At 40.1% G+C, this 20,494-nt stretch overlaps 1 protein-coding gene across 1 annotated transcript in view; it reads right to left on the reverse strand.

Moving 5' to 3' along the window:
- LOC131317852 (aspartic proteinase nepenthesin-1-like) overlaps positions 1–8,067 on the reverse strand; it is a 44,129-nt gene extending 36,062 nt beyond the window's left edge. Inside the window, exon 1 of the mRNA XM_058347522.1 lies at positions 6,704–8,067. Coding sequence (XP_058203505.1) covers positions 6,717–8,063 — 1,347 coding nt within the window. The 5' untranslated portion in view covers positions 8,064–8,067 and the 3' untranslated portion in view covers positions 6,704–6,716. The remainder of the gene's footprint in view (positions 1–6,703) is intronic.
- Between the last annotated feature and the right edge of the window lie 12,427 nt (positions 8,068–20,494).

Consider the following 20,494-nt stretch of genomic DNA (forward strand, 5'->3'; position numbering starts at 1 on the left):
AACATGAAAAAATACCCAAAGAAACAAACAAAATCCACCTATCATTGCCTCCAACTCTGGCAAAGAAACTTTAATGGTACACAAATCAGGTATACCAAAATGCGAATATGCTTTAGAGGTACCAATTGAACAAAATAACGTTAGACTGCTTATTTGGATGAACCCTCACAGTCCCACTCCTGGGTTCTAAAGTGAAGTACCCTCACTCACCCTCTATTTTACTTACCCTCACTCACCCTCTATTTTACTTAAGAACCAAATAGGACCATCAAAAATTGTTCTCTCAAGGAAAATAACGTTAGACTGCTTATATGTATAACTATTCTCTCTAAGAACTCTTTCAGCACCCAATTCCTCTCTACTAAACTGAATGGGAAAAAAATAATACCAGCCATTAAACCTAAAGATTTTGAATCGGAACTTCGGCCCTCTGTATGCTTGGAAGCAAAGCACAAGAATGATCTAGAAATCAAGTAATTCCAAACCCTCTTAATTACAAATGGTCTTTATTGGAAGCAAACTTATTCAAAATACATAAAGCATAATCACAAAGCATACATTTCAGTTGGATCAGCGGTAAACCAATACGCCCATTCAAATAATATTCTTCAAGCCACCCATTCCAAAATGCATCAACTAGTTACAACCCTACATCCCCAAGTAAATTCTTTCATTCAAATTACAGCACACAAAAATGTCCAGGAAAAGCTTGAGTTCTCACATTCGGTTCTGCTATCTCTTGCTCCTGTTTTGCAAACGTTACAATAAATGCAGCTTTTTTTTTTTTTGTTGCTTTTTCTAGTTGTTCAAGCCCCAAGCTTCTCAGGTTTTTCAAATTATTGAACTGCTTTCTAAAAAGAAAAAAAAAACACCAAATCAAATCTAAACCACCTGTTCTGAAACACTCGGTGAAGTCAATAAACTAAATGAATTAACTCTATGAAAATAAGTACCTGGTTAGGCTACTTACTTGACGCCGCAAGAAAACCCCTATTCTGAAACACTTGGTTCGCCACCTCCGGCTGCTGTTTCTGCTGCTTCAAATGCTGAAACTGAAAAAACAAAAAACAAAACCCAAAAAACCGAATCAGAAAATAAATTGTAGAGAGAGAGGGGATGGGGAGATTCTTACCCCAGAGAGAGAAGGAAGCCGGGGAGCGAGAGGAGGGGGTTGGCAGCCGCGATAGTGGTTTCTTCACCGTAAACTTTAATCATCGCCGAAGGCCTGGTGTGGAAGGCGGTGGAGAGCTCAGCGGTGATGAGGGCTTCTGGGATGCTCCAGATGAAGGGGAAGAAGAGGAAGCTCGGCAGCCATGAAAGGGTTTTCAGGCGGTGGAGAGCACGGCGGTGATGAGGGCTTCTGGGATGCTCCAGATGAAGGGGAAGAAGAGGAAGCTCGGCAGCCACGAAAGGGTTTTCTCGCTAGCTTGGACGTTGTCTTGAGAGAGAGAGAGAGAAGGGGAAAGTAAGAGAGAGAAGGTGTATGTATATTGGAGTCCTAAATGCATTTCAAATTTGAACCGAAGATTATTACCTGGGGCTCTATTCACCAAAAGGCCATTTAAGTTATTAGCCCCAGGATTGCACATTATTTACGAAATATGCCATCCAAAAGTTAGTTTATGAGAGAGGGATAGAATTAGGCTGTTGGATTTATAGGAATGGAGGGTTGAGATTTGTTTGGGGAAGAATATTATAGTAAAAAAAACTCCTCCCTTGTTATATGGATATATATATAGTCAGGATCAAGTCAGGAGGTGTGGACCGGAGCTCCGGTCCGCACCTCCCCATTTCTCACATTTCCCGATTGAATTTCAATGATCCGAGCCGCTCAATGTGATCAGAACGTGATTTTAAGGGTACCCGCTTGAAATCAGCAAAAAAAATTACCGGGAAGAGAGAGAGAGAGAGAGTGAACTCTCACGCATAAAAAAACAGAGTGGTCGTCCACCCCTTTATATATATATATATATATATATATATATAAAGTCAGGATTAGGTCAGGAGGTGTGGACCGGAGCTCCGATCCGCACCTCCCCATTTCTCACATTTCCCCATTGAATTTCAATGATCCGAGCCGCTCAATGTGATCACAACGTGATTTTAAGGGTACCCGCTGAAAATCAGCAAAAAAAAAAGACCGGGAAAGGCTTGATCTGGGTAGTTTTTTCCTGAACGGTTTAGAAAAAAACTACTCAGATCAAGCCCTTCCCGATCATTTTTTTTGCTGATTTCTCGCGGGTACCCTTAAAATCATGTTCTGAACACATTGAGCAGCTCGGATCATCGTAATTCAATCGAGAAAGGGGAGGTGCGGATGGGTGCGGACCGTAAGGGTGTGGACTTGATCCGGACTGTATGTGTATATATATTTAAAAAAAGAATAATAGACAATCTTTTGCTTTGGGGGAAAACGTGTTCTATTTTTCCGGGGAAAGTAAATCACCTAATCAACTTAAACGATTAAGATTAAGGTAATGTATATTTATTATTATGTATACAAGAATATGAGTAAGGAAAGTCCCCTAATCAGTAACGGAGACTAAAATTTTTATTGGTTGCGTCTGCTTTTCCTTTTTCTGGATTAGCACAACGTATTTGTCAATTTATTTATTTTTTCCTTTCTTTCACGTGCAATTTTTGGTCAATTTTCTTATCAAAAAAAAAAGCTCTTTTTCAATTTTATTATTTTTGTTTTACATGGAAGTCTTTGTCATTACTTTAAATCTTTTTTTGATAGCCCCATTACTTTTAATCTCGTTCACCTATTTTTTTTTATGTGTTTTGCCATTCAGGTTCACTTTAAAGCATGAAAATTGCCGATGCGATTTCAAGTGGGTCTTTCTTGAACCAATAATTGTATTTTTATTTGTCATTTTTCCAATTTTTTCATACATTCAAGTCGAATTTTTTAGAAATCAGTTAGTATTTATCCTAAGAGAGGTATCGGAAAACTAAAAATATATTAAGACCAAAAACTAAGAATAATTGACTAAAAATGGATAAAAATTTTAGTCTTGTTTACAGTTTGTTTAACTCAATTTATATTTTTATGCTTTTTTCAATTCTAGCTACTCTTTGAGCCCAATTTTTAATCTTGAATATATTTTTTGACAACGAACTAAACAAATCTGCTAAACACCAAATATACAAACATCTGCAAGAATAATACTCAAAGTTACTCTATAAATCTAATTACCATAGAATTCATTTTCTTTGAAATAAAACTTTTAACAAGATTAAACAAAAAGTCATTCTATATGACGAGAATGTCTGGTATTTTTCCCAAAATTTTTAATTTGGTCGCTGCCGGTATCCATTATACTGTAGTAGGACATCGGCGGGATCCCTATCGAAAAGTTTATAAGGTATTCGCCATAGGGGTGAGCATGGATTGGATTGGTCTGGTTTTATAGTAATCCGATAACCAAACCACTACTTACGGATTACGAATTTAGAGAACCAAACCAATCCATAAAATTCATAAAACCAAACCATTCAAAGGCGGTTTGGTTTCGGTTTGAAACCATGGTTTGCTTAAAATTGTGATATCATTCCTATAAACTATTTTAAGTACTTAAAATTGCATAAATAACTTAAACTAAAAGTTATATTGAAATTTATATATTAAAATCATCAAAACTCACTAACATCAACTAACTAAATAAGAATAGAACACATTAGAAAATAAGTTACCGAGAAAAAAAGTAGGAAATTACTTTACTAAGCCCAAACCTTGTATGTTTAGCGTAATGAAATTGTAGGAATAAGAAGTTTAGGAAATTAATATTGGAAGTAAAAGAAAAGAATAGGGCGGTGGAATAGAGTATTAGATAAAGAATTTAAGTTTATTAAGTATATCTAAACAAACTATTTATATATATATATATATATATATATATATATATATATATATATATATATCACAGTTCGGATCGGTTTGGAACCGAAACCATTAACGTAAATTCATAAACCAAACCATTTAACACAGTTTCTATTTTTTTTAAACCGAGACCTAACCACATCATTAAAAAACCAAACCAAACTGTTCGGTTTGGATTGGTTTGGACTGGATTCACGGTTTCATGGTTATTTTGCTCACCCCTAATTCGCCATGTCCTGCATAAACCGCGGTCCGGAGTTTTGAATGTTTAGCTGTCAAAACCGTTTCATTGAACATTTAGAGCCTGTAACTAGAACACTTCACTGCCCGATATAAATGTTCGGAGTTAGTAAAGCTTTCACCCGAATCAATGTGGTTTAGAGTAATTTTGAAACCAATTTTCATCAGTTGATCTTGATGATCATCAAGAGCTTGACGTGACATGGAAAATGCGGGTGAAATTAATAGAAATGACAATCAAAGCTAGGGTGTTGCGACCCACCTTTTATTACAAATAAACTTCAAAATACCCTATATATTACGCACTTCCAGGCCCCCATTCTTTCAATATCCAAATTTGTACACCTCGATGACTTTACAAACAAAAATGTACAAGTATTTGATTAAGTTCTCAAATAAAAAATATGAACGAGAACATATCCATGATTCTTAAGCCTTCTAATCCATCTCTAAACCTGAAAAATTTGGGGTTGCAAAAACATGAGCCACAGCTCGAGCAAGAAATACGCTAAATGAAAAGATATAAATATGCAAAGCTTGATATACAAAATATACTCTTTTTATATACAAGTATTGAAAAGTTTTCCATGCTTCCTTCCGTCCAATGTTCTAAATGAAGTTATTAAATCTCCCAATACAATGTCAAGTACAAAGAAGTGAAAATAATCCATGCATAATGTTAGCTATTTCCATTTTTTTCCTTAATAATCTAAAGAATGCTATTAGGCCACCAAATCAAATCTAATCCCGAATAGAGCAAATAATCCATAAAATTCAATACGGAAAATAACAAAGTCCAAAATATAATAGCCAACCAACTCAAATATCAATTCACTCAACACCGAATCATAAAATTATATGAGTTGCTCACCGATACAACCAACTGACAACCGTGCTAGACGTCTCTAGCATATGCACTTTACGGGCTACTAACCCAAAGGACGAAGCAACCTACCCCGCGTGGGTTTACGGACTTTCACCGACGGCGTCACAATTGATCCAAGTAGGTTTACGGACTTTCACCGACGGCGTCACAATTGACCCAAGTTCCCCGGTGACCCAACTCAAAATCACAAAACTATAATATTTCAAAATATCTCAAATACTTGGTCTTCAAGCCCAAATCAACTAAAGCCAATGGAAATTCCTTGAATCAATCGCCCAAATTCATAGAAGTAAACCAATATGGAATATTCAATCTAGTCTCCAAAAAGAACATTAACCATGTACAAATATTCAACAAGTATCCAAAGCCACATATCAAAAAATTATTTACACAAGCCTACTTTTACTTGGTATAGGACAAAAATTCCCTACTTGCATTTCATCGAACACGTGGACTGTATAATAATAACAACTTTTTATCCAAACATATGGGGTGCAAAATTATACCCGGTTCATGTCTCACGTTCAAGTCCAATTAAGTCTCATAGCTTTTTACTTAGAAAGCAAACTCACTTATACGAAGACTCAAGTGAAATAGCATAAACCAAATCATAACCATGAACAATCATACAAATCTCTAACAAGACCTCATGTATAACAAATATACTCAAACACATAACCTAGGGCTAGGTTTATAGTTTGATTACTCTACTAAAGTTCAAATTAGGTGCACACCAAAGCATATACACATCCATATTTAATCATTTAGCATAAATCCTACCTCAAAGAGAGAAATCCCCAAATTGCCATGAAATCCCGAATTTGACCGATTGAGATTTTGTTCGGATAAATGCGTAGCCCTTTGTCCGTAGATCACATTTTCTTTTTGCCTTTTTGCGAGATTCACGAGCCTTGACGTTCGATTTTTGGTGTTGAAGCATGAGGGTTTGAGAGAGAGAAAAAAATAGAGAGAATACGTAGGAAAAGGAAAGAAAGAAGAAATGAGGAATCGGCCGTGTCTCTCTGATCCCATTTTCTGATTTTAAGTGTAGTTATTACATTACACTCCCTCGACTACCTTAAGCACTTCCCCAAGTCCAAGAATTTAATATATAGCTACACTAATACCCCGTGAGCTATAAAAATAAACGGTAACTACTCATAAAAGTTACCCACCACGGGTCCCCCAACACTCTCGTCCTATGGCTCACGAACTCGGGCCCCCCACGACCAAACATACATCTACATATATAAAGTATCCCTTGCTCACAAAATTATCTAATTATAATTCCACGTACCAACATCAATAAAAAAAATTTAAAATTAGACACGGGTCTCTACATAGGGTAAGAAAGAGGAAGGAGGATAGAGGTGGTGGTAATGAAGCCATGACGAGTGGTGCGAGAAATAAGACACATGTATATCATGTATTTATAATGAATGAAATGGAACATACAAAGATATGGGTTCATATCACTGATTTTCATTCCAATTAAGCAAACCACTAATGAAAACAGTGAGTTTATTTAAAATATATGGGTTAGGAGAAACCCACCATCGCTCACACTGATAGCTACCCACACCACAATACAAAGAGAGAACTGGCAAACGCTACAAACAACCATGGCAAAAGACATGATAAACTTGGCAACACAACAAACAACCATGGCCGGCCAAACAAGATTTGAGCTCAACTAAATAGAAGAGCTCAAAACTTGTCACACTCCGTTAGCATAAATGACAGGGTTTCTTTGTATAAGTCATACACCACCAGGATGTTTTGCTGCTGTATATTCCCAAATATGGAGAGAGTATCACCTGAAACTCCCATGGCCAAACACGTCACCCCCAAACTGGAGTTCGTGATCATATAGTTTTCCTTCGGTAAATCTAAATCTGCATCCTTAAAATGGAATACCAGTGGGGGTATCTCCACACGATCAGAAGGATCGGATGGCAACTCGAAGCAAAGATCAAGCCCGGTGGAGTTACGTGCGTCAACTGGCGGAGGCTTTACTTGAGAGATAAACTCTTGTAAGACAAGAATATAAGCACTTTCCGCCAACTGCGTAATCGTCGTGCCTGAGTCTATGATCAGGCCCCCAGACCCATCAGCATGGAGAGCAAAAGTTGTTTTGTTTACGGGCAACCTAGTGCTACCAATCGTGATTCCTTCGAGAGAAAGATAATAAAAAGTGGGTTGTTTTCGGTTTTGAATCAAAGGGGTGGTTTTGATCTCCCCACCACCACCTGAGGAATTCACACTTGCATGGGAGCCTATCAAAAGAGTACTGGGTTTACTTCCATTCCAGGAAGTCAAGCAATATGAGAACGTGGGCTCACCCAACTGGGAGACGAGCGACAAGGGTCCGCGTCCGAGGCCTATCAGACCCTCGGTGAACCCCGCTCCCAGATTAAATAGACCACAACCAAACGTTACTTTCGGCACCTTGACCTTCTCGAAAGTAAAGGTCTCGGTGCCTAAAAAACCTGAAGTTACCCCACTTTCGTATCTGTAGATATACACGCACCCGTAGAACGGGTTACAATCTGAATATTGAAGGTCTAGGCAAAGTTTGCTGGAGCATGACACATTTGAAAAAGTGGAGGATTTCTTTGGGTCAAACAACGGCACGGGCTGAGGAACACAGTATAGACAAGGCTGGCATTGAGTCCATATGAGGTTGCTGCCGGTATCCATTATACCATAGTAGGACTTTGGCGGGGTTCCTATCGAAAAGTTCATAACGTATTCGCCCACTCCTGCATAAACCGTGGTCTTGAGTTTTGGATGTTTGGCTGTCAAAACGATCTCGTTGAACTTTTGGCGCCTTTGACTGGAACGCTTCACCGCCCTATATAAACGTTCGGAGTTAGTGAAGTTTCCACCTGAATCAATGTGATTTAGAGTAATTTTGAAACCAGTTTTCATCAGTTGATCTTGATGATCATCAAGAGCTTGACGTGGCGTGGAAAATGCGGGTGAAATAGAAATGAGAATCAAAGTTAGGGTAAGAAAGAGGAGGGAGGATAGAGATGGTGGTAATGATGCCATGATGAGTGGTTAGAACTAAGACACATGTATATCAGGTATTTAAAATGAATGAAATGGAACATCTGTGGGGTTTTGCCCAAATGTGAAAAGGAGAAAAAGAAAGCAAAAGCCAGCTGTGCCGTGGGCTTTGGGCTTTTGGGTGGAAGAGAAGAAAAAGAAAGCAAAAGCCAGCTGTGCCGTGGGCTTTGGGCTTTTGGGTGGAAGAGAAAAAAGGGAAACGGACGGCCAATGACGTGTTTTAATAATTAATACCCGTCAAGAATATTTTCAATATTAACAAATATTTTTAGATTGTCCTTAGCGGGTATTAATTATTAAAACAAATTTTTGGCCGTCATTTTCCCGAGAAAAAAAGGTAACACTTATTGGGCTCTAGATTCTTCTTTGGCAGTTGAAGGACTTTTATGTCATGGGTGTGTAAAAGGAGAGTGTGCCAAGTGTGAAAATGGAGAAAGGGTGAATGTATAGCCCCTTAGGGGGTTGCCGGATGTTGAAAAAATATGCTTACTATTTGCGATGAAACCCAATAATATGAATGCAATAAAATCAGAACTCAAAACCTGGAAATTGATATATGGAAACAAATTGGTGATCAAGGCAAATGTTTGTGTGTGACACTCTGTACTTAAGACAGATTTTGCCCCCACTACAATGCTCAAGGTTTATATTGAACGACTATCTCCCAAAGCAGCATTTCAATTGGAGGGTCTGGCAAACCATCTTGTATTTGTAACTCTCTCATATGAATGGATTTGAATAAAAGAAAAATCAACCTTTTCAAATGAATGAGGGAAATGATATTTATAGGCCAACTCATAATTCTACGAAAAGTCACCAAGAAAAGAGGTACATCTGTTCGTGAGGACGCGTCCGTCCATGGCGAACAAGTGCCAATGAAAAGATGCAACTCCAAAAGAAATCAATTTTCATTTACACTTAAAATAAAATATTATATCCTATAATATTTTCCAACAATCCCCCACATGAATGAAATTGACCTGATAACCAATATAAAACAATGCAAACGAGAGAGAGAAAGAGAGAGAGAGAGAGAGAGAGAGAGAGAGAGAGTACAAGTGGAAATTTCCTGCATAGGATAGGTAGCTTTTGGCTTTTAACCTTCCCTTGTGAAAGACTATCGAATTTACTAGCTAACCAGTGGACGCAATGCCTTGAATTGTTCAGCGTTTTATGTAAAACCAAGACAATAGAATTCACACAGAATCTTTCCAAACACAGTTGGTTCTTACGGTTGTGCCTATTTTGGCCCTAGAACACCAATTGGTTTCAGAGAGTGCTTTAGAGAATTCAGCCTTAGAAAATTCTCACAGAAGCAGCCCCTTCAAACTCACATAGGTGATCTCTTATTAAGGGTATCCTGCTATATCTCACTTGGATTTACCAAGGTATAAGAATCATTAAAAGTTAAACTTAACCTAAAACGCTGCAGGCATCACTGTTTCACCATAGGAATGAGTTGGAGAGATATCTTCTAAGTGATACTCCTAAGTCTCATACAACTCGGTTGTCTCGTTGAACCTAGATCTTAGGATCTCAATCAGCTAGGTTGGGTTGCCGTTATAGAGACTTTTAATTAATAGGCTTTAATCTCATTCCCCTCGATGATCATTTGTTCTCTAGTCAAAACTCAACTCAACGGATCCGTAACAAATTTTTGACGTTTCATTCTCTAGTGAGAACAAATGTTTAATGGTAATTAGTCCACAACAAACATGGTTGGACTTACCATTCTAGGTGGTTTTCTATGCCTTTTCAATTACTTATGGCCATTGTTTTACAACTCTAGCACAGAATTGGATCTCGTTGGAACATCCTTTAAGAGATGGCATAACCATCTACTTATTAGCCTTTTTGTCTATTACAATGAGTTGATCAGACTCCATCGTAGACCTTACTATACACGCATAAAGATTTCCAAATCACTGTTGCACTTCAATTGTAAAATTAAATCTACCTTTGGATTCTAAAATTTTAAATTGGATATTTGGATAACAACACGATTGTGTGTTAAGAATATAATTGGACATCTCCAATAGTGCAACAAATATTTCAACTTTGTGGAAATTATAAATATTGCTTCCCCCACAATTCTAAAATTAATTCAGAATTCAACAAAATAATTTCCGTAATTTATGATATGACACAAATAATGTTTAAACTTCTCTTCATTTCTCGTGTTCCAAGACACAGGAGCAAGAAACAACCCCAACATTGAGTGCCTCACCCAATATTGAGTAACTCTATACTCAAATTGAGATGATTTTATGCTAACTGCATCTTGCATTCTAAGTATCTTTGCTGATTCAATAAATACTCTTTATAGCATATAAACCAATATCACTTTATTCAAAAGTATCTTGTGGAGCGTAGTTGTTGATAACTACCAACCGCTTAAGATCGTAGAAATTGAAATATTTCATTTTCAATTTCATGCCAAATCAAACATAGCAACCCAAATCTGATAGGTTTAAACGAAATCTCAAATAATTCAAGCTATGAATTTACAATCTTGCTTGTCCAATTGATTTGGCCTCAAATGACTTTTGCAAAGTCATGGGATCGGTGACTTATTCACCAATTGTCACACGTATCGGTGATTTTTTGGAATATCCAAAAGATTTGTGACTATTCACCAAAAGTCACACATGTTTTAAATTTCACAGTCATGTTTCTTGACGTAAACCCGAAGGTCACACCTGGCCTTGTGGTTTAACTACAAGAGGTCATACTTTTTAGTATAATCCCAAGGATCACACACCTTCACATATAGTGCAATGTGACACATTAGAGAGTCACACCCCTTTCAAATGTGATGGAAGAACACATTAATTGAATGGTCACAACCACCGTCGCCTTTTCCACTCACAACCAAAATATGCGACTCCATTTTCCAGAATCAAACAACGTACGATCATGTGCTGTCAAAGCCACACCTCTCAATAAAAAGTGTATCGAAGCGCACCGCATAATTATGTCGTTCTTTATTCTTGTTTCTATGAACGACCCTACAATTCCTGGAACAAAAAGGACGAGGATTCCCAAAAGATTAGTCATCACAACAATGCACAAACCAAATTGTTACTGGAAATCCCAATGTGGGCACACGCTCCGAAAATTATGAAATCGAGTGTGCCCTTTTTGGAAAAACACGGCGAAACGATTCGATTCAGAGTCGCCACTCGGATTTTAGTGGTGAAACACCCAAGAAACCGAACTTGAAACGTTTTGCTACGTTGTTTGTTTTGAAAAGGCATAGACTGGTCCGTCGTCACCTTCAATATCTGAGGTTCGGGAGCCAGGTTACGAGAGGGGAAGGGTTTTATGGCACCCCTCTCGCCCAATCCGGAGATCGGTCTTTACTCGAGCATTTTGTAAAATATTTGCATTTTTCTCTCATTAATCATTTTTCAGCCAATTAGGGCGGAGGAACAGTTAAAGGGAATTAAAACTGTAACAAGTTGCATTTATGTGATAAAATGTGATGGATGATTTTGCTTTATGAGTAAAATAGATTGAGAACAAGAACCTGTGAATATTTTAAACAGACTGGAAAATATTGATCCGAAATGATTTACACAGGAGGAAAACCTGCATGCACTGGCAATGCCACTGCATGTAGAGATGACCTGCGTACGCCACACATAGACAAGCGTGTGCCGGTAAGTCTAAACTCATAACTCTCGTTTTCAACCCTCTGGGCTCTGGAAAGGACCAGTGCACACTCAGAACAAACCATACAGTTTATATGACAAGATATATAAAGATACAAACAATAGGAATGGATCTAGAGAAATAAAATGAACAGAACACCCCATAAACAGTGTGGGAGAACGAATAAAGGCCAAGGCTTAGCTGCCATGCTAGGACCAGCCACTGGACTTTGATACAACTGTCGTACGCCAGTCACAATGGACGGTACTCCAGTTGCAGCATTTATCCAGTGCTTGGCTTTGCATCATCTGGGCTTTGGAACATGACCAGAAGGATCCCAGAAGGCCTTCTAAAAGCAAAAGAGATACACAACAAATACATAACTCTAAAATATAGAAAGACGGTAAACTGGTTTTTTTATCATGCATTAAGGTGTCAAAATGAAAAGGGAAGCAGAAAATGGATGATCAATGATCCCCACACCAGTATTGCAGGTACTGCCATAACTGGTGTACGGCTCTATATTACTGGCGTGCGCCACTAATGATCCCACACAATCCTTGAAACTTTGCCAGCTTTAGGGCCAGGACTGGTATTGATTACCGGCCTTGACCCTGCCAGCCTCCCTCAAGGATCAAAATAGAAAACTTTACAAAGGTGATATACCTTTGGATTGAGTTTGATGGAATGTTGGAGCCTTGAACTTAGGGTATGTAGGATGGATGATGAGTGTAAGGGTGTTATGGTGTGTGGAAAAGTGCTTCCTTGCTTACTCTTTCGATGGAAGAAGAGGAAGCAAAAAAATAAGAGGAATGAGAGCGAGAAGGGCTTGAGAGCTTTGATGGTGGTTAACCCCTTGCTTATAAATGCAAAGGGAGTATTTATAGGCCAAGGGATGACTAAAGGGGGGTGGTAACCAGGCTGGTTGAGGCTAGTTGGGTTAGAGAGGGAGCCTCCCATGCATTAAATGCATGGGACTAGGTGATGGATGTTGTAGGAGAGAAAGGGGAACAGCCCTGCAGGTTTGCAATCATCAGGGTGCTGTTCATGGTACTGAATGGCCGCAAAAGTCTTGAGCATGTGGTTGAATAGTCATGATTTGACTGGCTTTGAATGGCGTATGCCAGCTTTGTACCTGCGTGCGCCAGTGGCAACTGGGTCAACGGTCGATGACTGACATGTAGCAATTCACTAACGCACGCCAGCAAAATACCGGCATTTGCAAGTAGGATTTTGCTGAGGCCATTTGGCTTTGGCTTGAAGGGTTTGAACAAGGTTCGAAACGCTCAAAGCTCAAACACTCTAACAATCTGGGATGTTCTTAACCTTAATCATCATCGGGGAATCAAAGATCGTAAGTAAACTAATCTGGACAATCCAGAATAGGGTGTCTACAGTAGCCCCCCTTTGACAGCACTTGGAGCACCATTTACGTGGTACAAGTAATGTCAAAGGTTTATAGACACCCCTATAGGCTATCCAAAATAGAACATACGAGTCAAGGTAAACACGAATACTTAAGGAACCTAATTGATGGATTGAATTGGAACATGAATTGAGCTGCCAATGCCTCAACACTGACGGTAGAACACCTCAACGTGCTTTGATTTGAACTACCATTGCCTCAACATTGACGGTAGAACGCCTCAACGTGCATTGATTTGAGCTGCCAATGACTCAACACTGATGGTAGAACGCTTCAACGTGCTTTAATTTGAACTGCCAATGCCTCAACATTGATGGTAGAATGCCTCAACGTGCTTTGATTTGAGCTGCCAATGCCTCAACACTGACGGTAGAACGCCTCAACGTGCTTTGATTTGAGCTGCCAATGCCTCAACATTGACGGTAGAACGCCTCAACATGCTTTGATTTGATTTGAAGCACTTTCCTGCCTTTGACATTTTATATACAATATGCAACGATAATGTATGCTAAACACATATGTACAAATTGAAAATGCAAGTGAGCTAAGGGTGGCTCCTAGGGGAGGGTCGACATAAACGACGACCACGACAAGTCTGACGACTGAGGGCTACCACTGAGCTAATTTTTGCTTTACTGCTTTGATTTGAGATTCGGGCCTACGTGCCCAAGTAGATAACTTTTGAGCACGTTAAAGCACCCTTTGATTTGCTTGATTTGCTTTTGCATTGGGCCAATGTATCCCTTTGTACTTGATGTCTTACTGTTTTGAACTATGGATGCCGTAGCGGCATTGTAAAATTTGCATACTCTTGGTTCATTCGAAAGAGAGTATAATCCAGTTGCTAATATCCAACTTGCATTGACAAGCAAACTGAGTCGTCACACAGATGCACACACACGTATAAACTTGCCTAGCTTGGGTAACAAAGGAAGAAGAGTCCCAGGATATGACACGAACTCTTAAACACATGGAAAATAATGAAATTTTGGGCATTAACAGGCCAAAATCCAAAATATCCCTTGACAAGTGAAACTGACACTTGCTAAAGGTCAAAAAGATGTACAACGACCTGTACGAATAACATCGAGATGAAAGTCCCAGATTGGGGAACTGACCGGAAAAACTTGAAAAGTGTCGCAAAGATGGACAAAAGACGCAAAGGGATGACTCATATAGGCCCGGACTAAAACCGACACCCCGTACAGTCACATTAAGATTACATGACCTGTATGGCATGGAAAACTTGGCAAACACCAGAGAACACTTTCAAGGCATTGCGACCTTGATTTGAACATGAAGTGCCCCCACCGGAGTTCGAGATCTTCGTTAGGCGAGACGGCTGCCTATTGATGTCTGCTACAGGAATTGGAGAAGCGCGCACAAGTTTGAGACCAACGTGCATCATTTTGAACAAGCGCACATGAGCCTCAAACTAGCGCGCATGACTTTAAGTCTGTTGCAGCTGCTCATACCAGACTCCGCTGACTTAGAATAAACTGTGAGCCTGTTGGGGCCTATAGCATTTCATTCTATTTTTTGTGCTTCTAACTTTTTTTTTTGAGACTTTTGCTCAGCTTTGAAATTGAAGTAGCAGTTTGCATTAAACTCGAAAGATGAGAGGTTTCCTCCTTTTGATTCTCTAACGAAGCTTGTCTTGCTCTTGACCTTTCTTGACTTTTGATGTGTAACAAAATGTCAACCATGGATCCAATTGATAGAATATGACCGAGTCTCGATGAGAGACTGCCTACGTATCCCATTCTAGGGAATCAGGTCAAAATGTAGTTCAGGCCAAGGTTCACTCGTGCGTTTTACCTCTTCTTTTACGCTCTAACTTTTGCCTAGTACCGCCCATTCGGGTCTTCGGTCTAGCGAGCTTTCGACATTTTGCCTACTAATTTTTTCCTAGACCATTTTCTTAGGTTTTTGGGCTAGCAGGCTGTTTTGACTTTTGCTTAGAACTGCCCACTCTTGGGGTTTTCAGCCCAATGAGCTTCTCTTAGAGAAAAGCAACACTTGTGTTGATCCATGTTGACCGAGGTATTGATTTGCTTCCGCCGAGGTCGATGATCTTTGACTGCAGGCCCAGATGAAATGACTTTGATAGTGAAAGGGTCCTGACTGCTTCGATTGGAAATGCCTTGCTTCAGGCTACTTTTGCACCTTTTTAATGTGCATTTGATGGAACGCTGCTGTTACTGTTTGGAACATGGTACGAGGCCTGGAGCCTTCTGAGCTTCTGCTTTTTGGCTTGACATCCGGTAGCAGGGGATTTGATACTTCTTTATCCCATGATCAATGCCAGGCGTGTCTTTTTGAGACCATGCCAAGATGTTGAATTCTTTGAACAAGTCTATACAAGCGCAATGCTCTTCTGGGGACAGCGCTGAACCAATTTGAACCATCCGGGGATCTACCTCATCTTTCAAGTTTATTTGAAATTACTTCTTCTTTTAGAGGCTGAGCATGCCTTTCGTCTTCCCTTTCGGTGAGGGAACACATTTCCTTGGGAAAGATCCTATCGAAATCTATCCCTTTGTCATCAGGGTCGACACAGTTTATCCAAAAGCCAGTGAAACTATTAGAAGCAAGATAATGCATATCAAAAGGAAAGCCCCTCGGGATTGCCAAGTACAATAGATGCAAACTTGAAACAAAAGTCACGACATGGAGGGCTAAGAGGCACAAACTCCGACTCAGAGTTAGACTTAAACAACTTGATAGACACTGTGTCAGACTCAGATCCAAAAGTGTCAATGCAAAATAGACGCGATTTAAAATTGCAACCTTTAAAGTTACCCTTGGCTTCCTCGCGAAAGGGTAGGATCTAGAGGACATTAGGCCCAAGCAACAGCATTTCGGCTTCCTTAGCATCTTTGACCAAACCTACTTGGCGCTCCCTTGATCAATGGACCTCAGCCCGTCAGTCTACTTCTTTGCTTGATCGGCCCGACCCTCAACCAGTGCTTTTTAGCTTTCAGCCTCATCTTTTGTTCCGCAACCTATGGCCATCATGCCAACCTCGGGTTCGGACGGGATAGGCACAGTCCGTTTGGGTTTGTTTTGAGGGACGATATAGTGGCTAGGGTTGAATATGGTGGAGCTCGGGTCGATTTGAGTGAAGGTGATAGATATCTGACCAACCAAAGGGTCAGACTTGTGTTGAGGCACGAAGTTGGGTTTTGGCGGCACTTGCACAGTGCCGTTATCAATGAGATCTTGTATCTCGTGTTGGAGACGCAAGCAGCTATCAGTGACATGGCCAGGCATTTGATGGAAGGCACAGAAATGGTTGGCGTTGTAGTTGGCTAAAGGACCTTAGGTGGGGGAGTCGGGGTTAAAGGCTTGAGATGCCCGGATTGGAAAAGCTTCTCCGTCACTGCGGACAGAGGTGCCTCGAAGATAGAGAAACTCCGAGGCTGGGTTCAGGATCGGAAGCTTTGAGCGTTTCGAATTTGGTTGATATCGACAACATGACTGGAGTCAAAAGTCGGAGCATTGCTTCCACTTGTAGCTGTATTGGAGTAGTTGTTAATTACCACTAAAAAGAGTAGTACTGTTCCCAATGTAAGCACAAGGCTTAGCTTTTGGAGCTGAGGTAGAAAAGGAAGTGTCACTCCTTGGTAAAACACCTGTTTGGAGAGCTTCTTCGATAGCGAGGTCGAAATTGAAGAAAGTTTCAAAGTTAGCTTCCTGAACTAGCACAAGGTTCTTAGCGAAGTTGGGCTACAGGCTACAAGAGATGATACGGATTTGGTCCCTCTCGCTCAGGCAATCGGTCATAAGAGATGCCGTAGCCCTCCACCTTTTAATAAAGTCTGCGAAAGACTCCTTTGCGTGCATCTTGGTTGATTCCAACTCTCGAGTGGTCATCTTGAGCTAAACATTATAACTGTACTGAGCATTGAAGGCAACACCGATGTCCTCCCATGTTCTTTTGGAAACATCGAGAGACAATAACCATTGGAAAGTCGGGCCAGAGAGAGTTTGCGGAAACAATTGTGCCATTGCATCCTCTTCAACCCCACGCAGTTTCATTGCACCATGATAAGCCAACAGATGGGTTTTTGGATCACCCGTTCCATCGAACTTCACAAAGTCCGACATCTTGAACCTTTCGGGCAACCTAGCATTCGGGAAAGGGCAAAGATGGTCCATGTCCAAACCTCCAACACCCATCTTTTCAGACTTTGAGATAGTCTCCTCAAGCTTTGCCATCTTGACAATTAGAGCACCCATTTATGAATTTAGGACGACAATTTCAACATGAGGGTTTTTGGACTCAGCCTTGAGCTCATGCCTTTCATCTTCACCTCTTGCCGGGAATCGCTCTTCGATTAAGGCACGTAGGTTGGCCATGGAAGCCTCAGCCTGATCGGCCCTTTGTTACATGACGGCCATGTTGTGTTGGATGTCGGCCAGGATGGTAGCTTGGTCCTACGAAACATCAACCATGGCGAATGCTTGGATGGCTTTCGGTGATGACGTTGAAGAAGGGGAGGACAGAAGAGTCTCGTGCGGAGTAGTCGGAGGTGTGTCTTCCTTTGACAATGACCCGACCAGAGCTTCCGTTGTAACTAACTGATGAGTAAGCCTGGCAAGTCTCTTTCTATACAGACCCGGCGGACATTTCCAAGTAGGTTTGGCTCTTCTTTTCGGAACTTTCTTTGACGGTGCAATAGCTCAAAGCTAGACAGTAAAGCAATTGAGGGCTCAAAAGGTGTCGTTGCAACAATTTATTTTGAAAGAAGTGCAGGAATGAAAATGCACATGTCATCGTCGTCGGTGTCTTCCTAGACTCTAAGACTAAAAGACGAATCTGTCTCATAATGCTCGGACGCTACCAAAATCCTCAGAAATCTTTTCGATGGTGTATCCTTGTTCGAATCAACTAACACTGAGAGATGTTAAGACAGCTTAAGCATTTTGACTATTCCGTTCCCAAAGTTTCAACTTTGGAGTCAAAACAACTCGGTGTAGATGACATGATACCGGAACCGGGGTGGCATCAACGTCAACACGCTTTAGCCGGGGCAGTGTAAGTGACTCATCACTATAACCAAGGTGGTGTAAGCATCACGGCATTCTCTCCGTTGTTCCTAGTTTCTGTTTGAAAATTCGATCTGGCATTCGACAAAGACTTAGAAAGTCTTCATTTCCCAAAGTCTCATTGATCCAAGGACTTTGAAAATTGATATCGTGCACCATCAAGATGCACGACTCTTCATTGGGCCAAACAATGTCCTAGCAATTATAAGACGGGTTTGATAGAGAGACAACCTAAAAGCCGCTCTAGCATACTCCTATGCAAAACGGCATAAATATATGTACAGGCATGCGATAAGGAAAGCAGTAACACATAGACTGTCTATAAGGGTTAGATGCAAATAATCCTACCCTGCAGGTTCCTGTCCTAGGTTGAAAGGTTCTAGTGCTTCGTACGCATGTAGAGGCCGGTTTTGGTTAAAGGGGGTTCATCTAACTAGAGTCGCGATATACTTCCCGTTGCAACGCATGTAGCAAGGCAACGGTCGAACGGTAGCACGACTCATCATCGTCCAAGGTTGTTGGGCGTTCGAGGACCCCAAGCTCCAATAAATTGTGCCGGTTACCCCAAACACCTCAACGGGGCTGACCAACATCGATGCAAATGAAGAATGCCAAAGATGATTAAGTGAGAGAGAAACGCAATGTTTTGAAAATACCTTTTAAGGCTTGGCTCACTCTTATTAATCAACATTTGGAGAAAACTACATAAGTGAACAATAGTAAAAGCCCCAGTTCGGATTGGTCGGATATGAGATCCTGTTACGTTACCATTCCGTTCTTCAACAACGCGGAGCGTACAGTTTTGACAGATTTTTGAAAAATTGTTCATTCATGTATTAATTGTCAAATATTGATCAATGCAATGAGTCCCCAATAGAGTCGCCATTGTGGGCACACACCTCGGAAATTATGAAATCGAGTGCGCCCTTTTTGGAAAAGCGCGGCGAAATGCTTCGATTCAGAGTCGCCACTCGGGTTTTAGCGATGAAACACCCAAGAAACCGAACTTGAAATGTTTTGCTACGTTGTTTGATTTTGAAAAGGCATAGACTGGTTCGTCGTCACCTTCGATATCTGAGATTCGGGAGCCAGGTTACGAGAGAGGAAGGGTTTTATGGCACCCCTCTCGCCCAATCCGGAGATCAGTTTCTACTCGGACATTTTGTAAAACATTTTCATTTTTCTCTCATTAATCATTTTTCAGCCAATTAAGGCGGGAGAACAGTTAAAAGGGATTAAAACTGTAACAAGTTACATTTATGTGACAAAATGTGATGGATGATTTTGCTTTATGAGTAAAATAGATTGAGAACAAACACCTGTGAATATTTTAAACAGACTGGAAAACATTGATCCGGTACACAGGAGGAAAACTTGCATGCAGTGGCATCGCCAGTGCATGCAGAGATTGTAACGACCCGGATTTTTGACCCAATTATTTTTTCTAAATATAATATTATTAGAATTATTTTCCTTAATGTAATTCTTTTTTTTAAATACAATTATGCATACAATATATACATGCATTCTTTTTTTAAAATTTTCCTACACATACATGCGTACATGCACACTCCTTCTTCTCCCTCACCTCAAACTCTTTCCGTCTCTCCGTCTCCTACTCAGTCTCTACTTCCTCCCTAACCCTAAAACCAAGCCAAATTCGTCCATTCCAAATCCCATGAATCCAACCCTATTAAACTCACTCTTATTCTCTTCCACCAAATTTTTTCTATAAATACCTCACCCCATTGACCCACGAAATTTACACCACAATATTCCCCACGCCCCACCAGTCCAAAAGAGAGAGAAAAAGCAAAAAAAACCAAGTTTCAATCAATGGAGTTTTAGAGAGAGAAAGAAAGAGAGAGAAAAGTGGGTTTCGTACCAAGACCCAACCGAAATTCAATCCGACCATTCCAATCTCTTCCTTCTACTCCTAGCATCACCAAGCATCGTCCAATTTGGTTCCAAAGTCTCTCGATCAAAAAAAATCCGAAGTCTTCTTTCCCAAAATTCAAGATTCATTCTTAAATCAATTCGATCCGATTAAAAGTATTATAATTCATTCTAACATCTTCTCTAAGTATATTAAGTGTTTATATGCTTAACCCTATGTCCCGAATGAAAAAAATATAGTTTACCGCGCGTTTTCTGCAGTATTCACCAATGTGATATTATTTTTGAGCCCGACACTTTATTTGTAATTATTTGCGAAGAAGATGACCCTTCTGATATTTATTTTACAATCTTTATGATATTAATATTATGAAAAACTACTGAC

This window comes from Rhododendron vialii, chromosome 2a, assembly GCF_030253575.1.
Source record: "Rhododendron vialii isolate Sample 1 chromosome 2a, ASM3025357v1".
Classification (NCBI taxonomy): domain Eukaryota; kingdom Viridiplantae; phylum Streptophyta; class Magnoliopsida; order Ericales; family Ericaceae; genus Rhododendron; species Rhododendron vialii.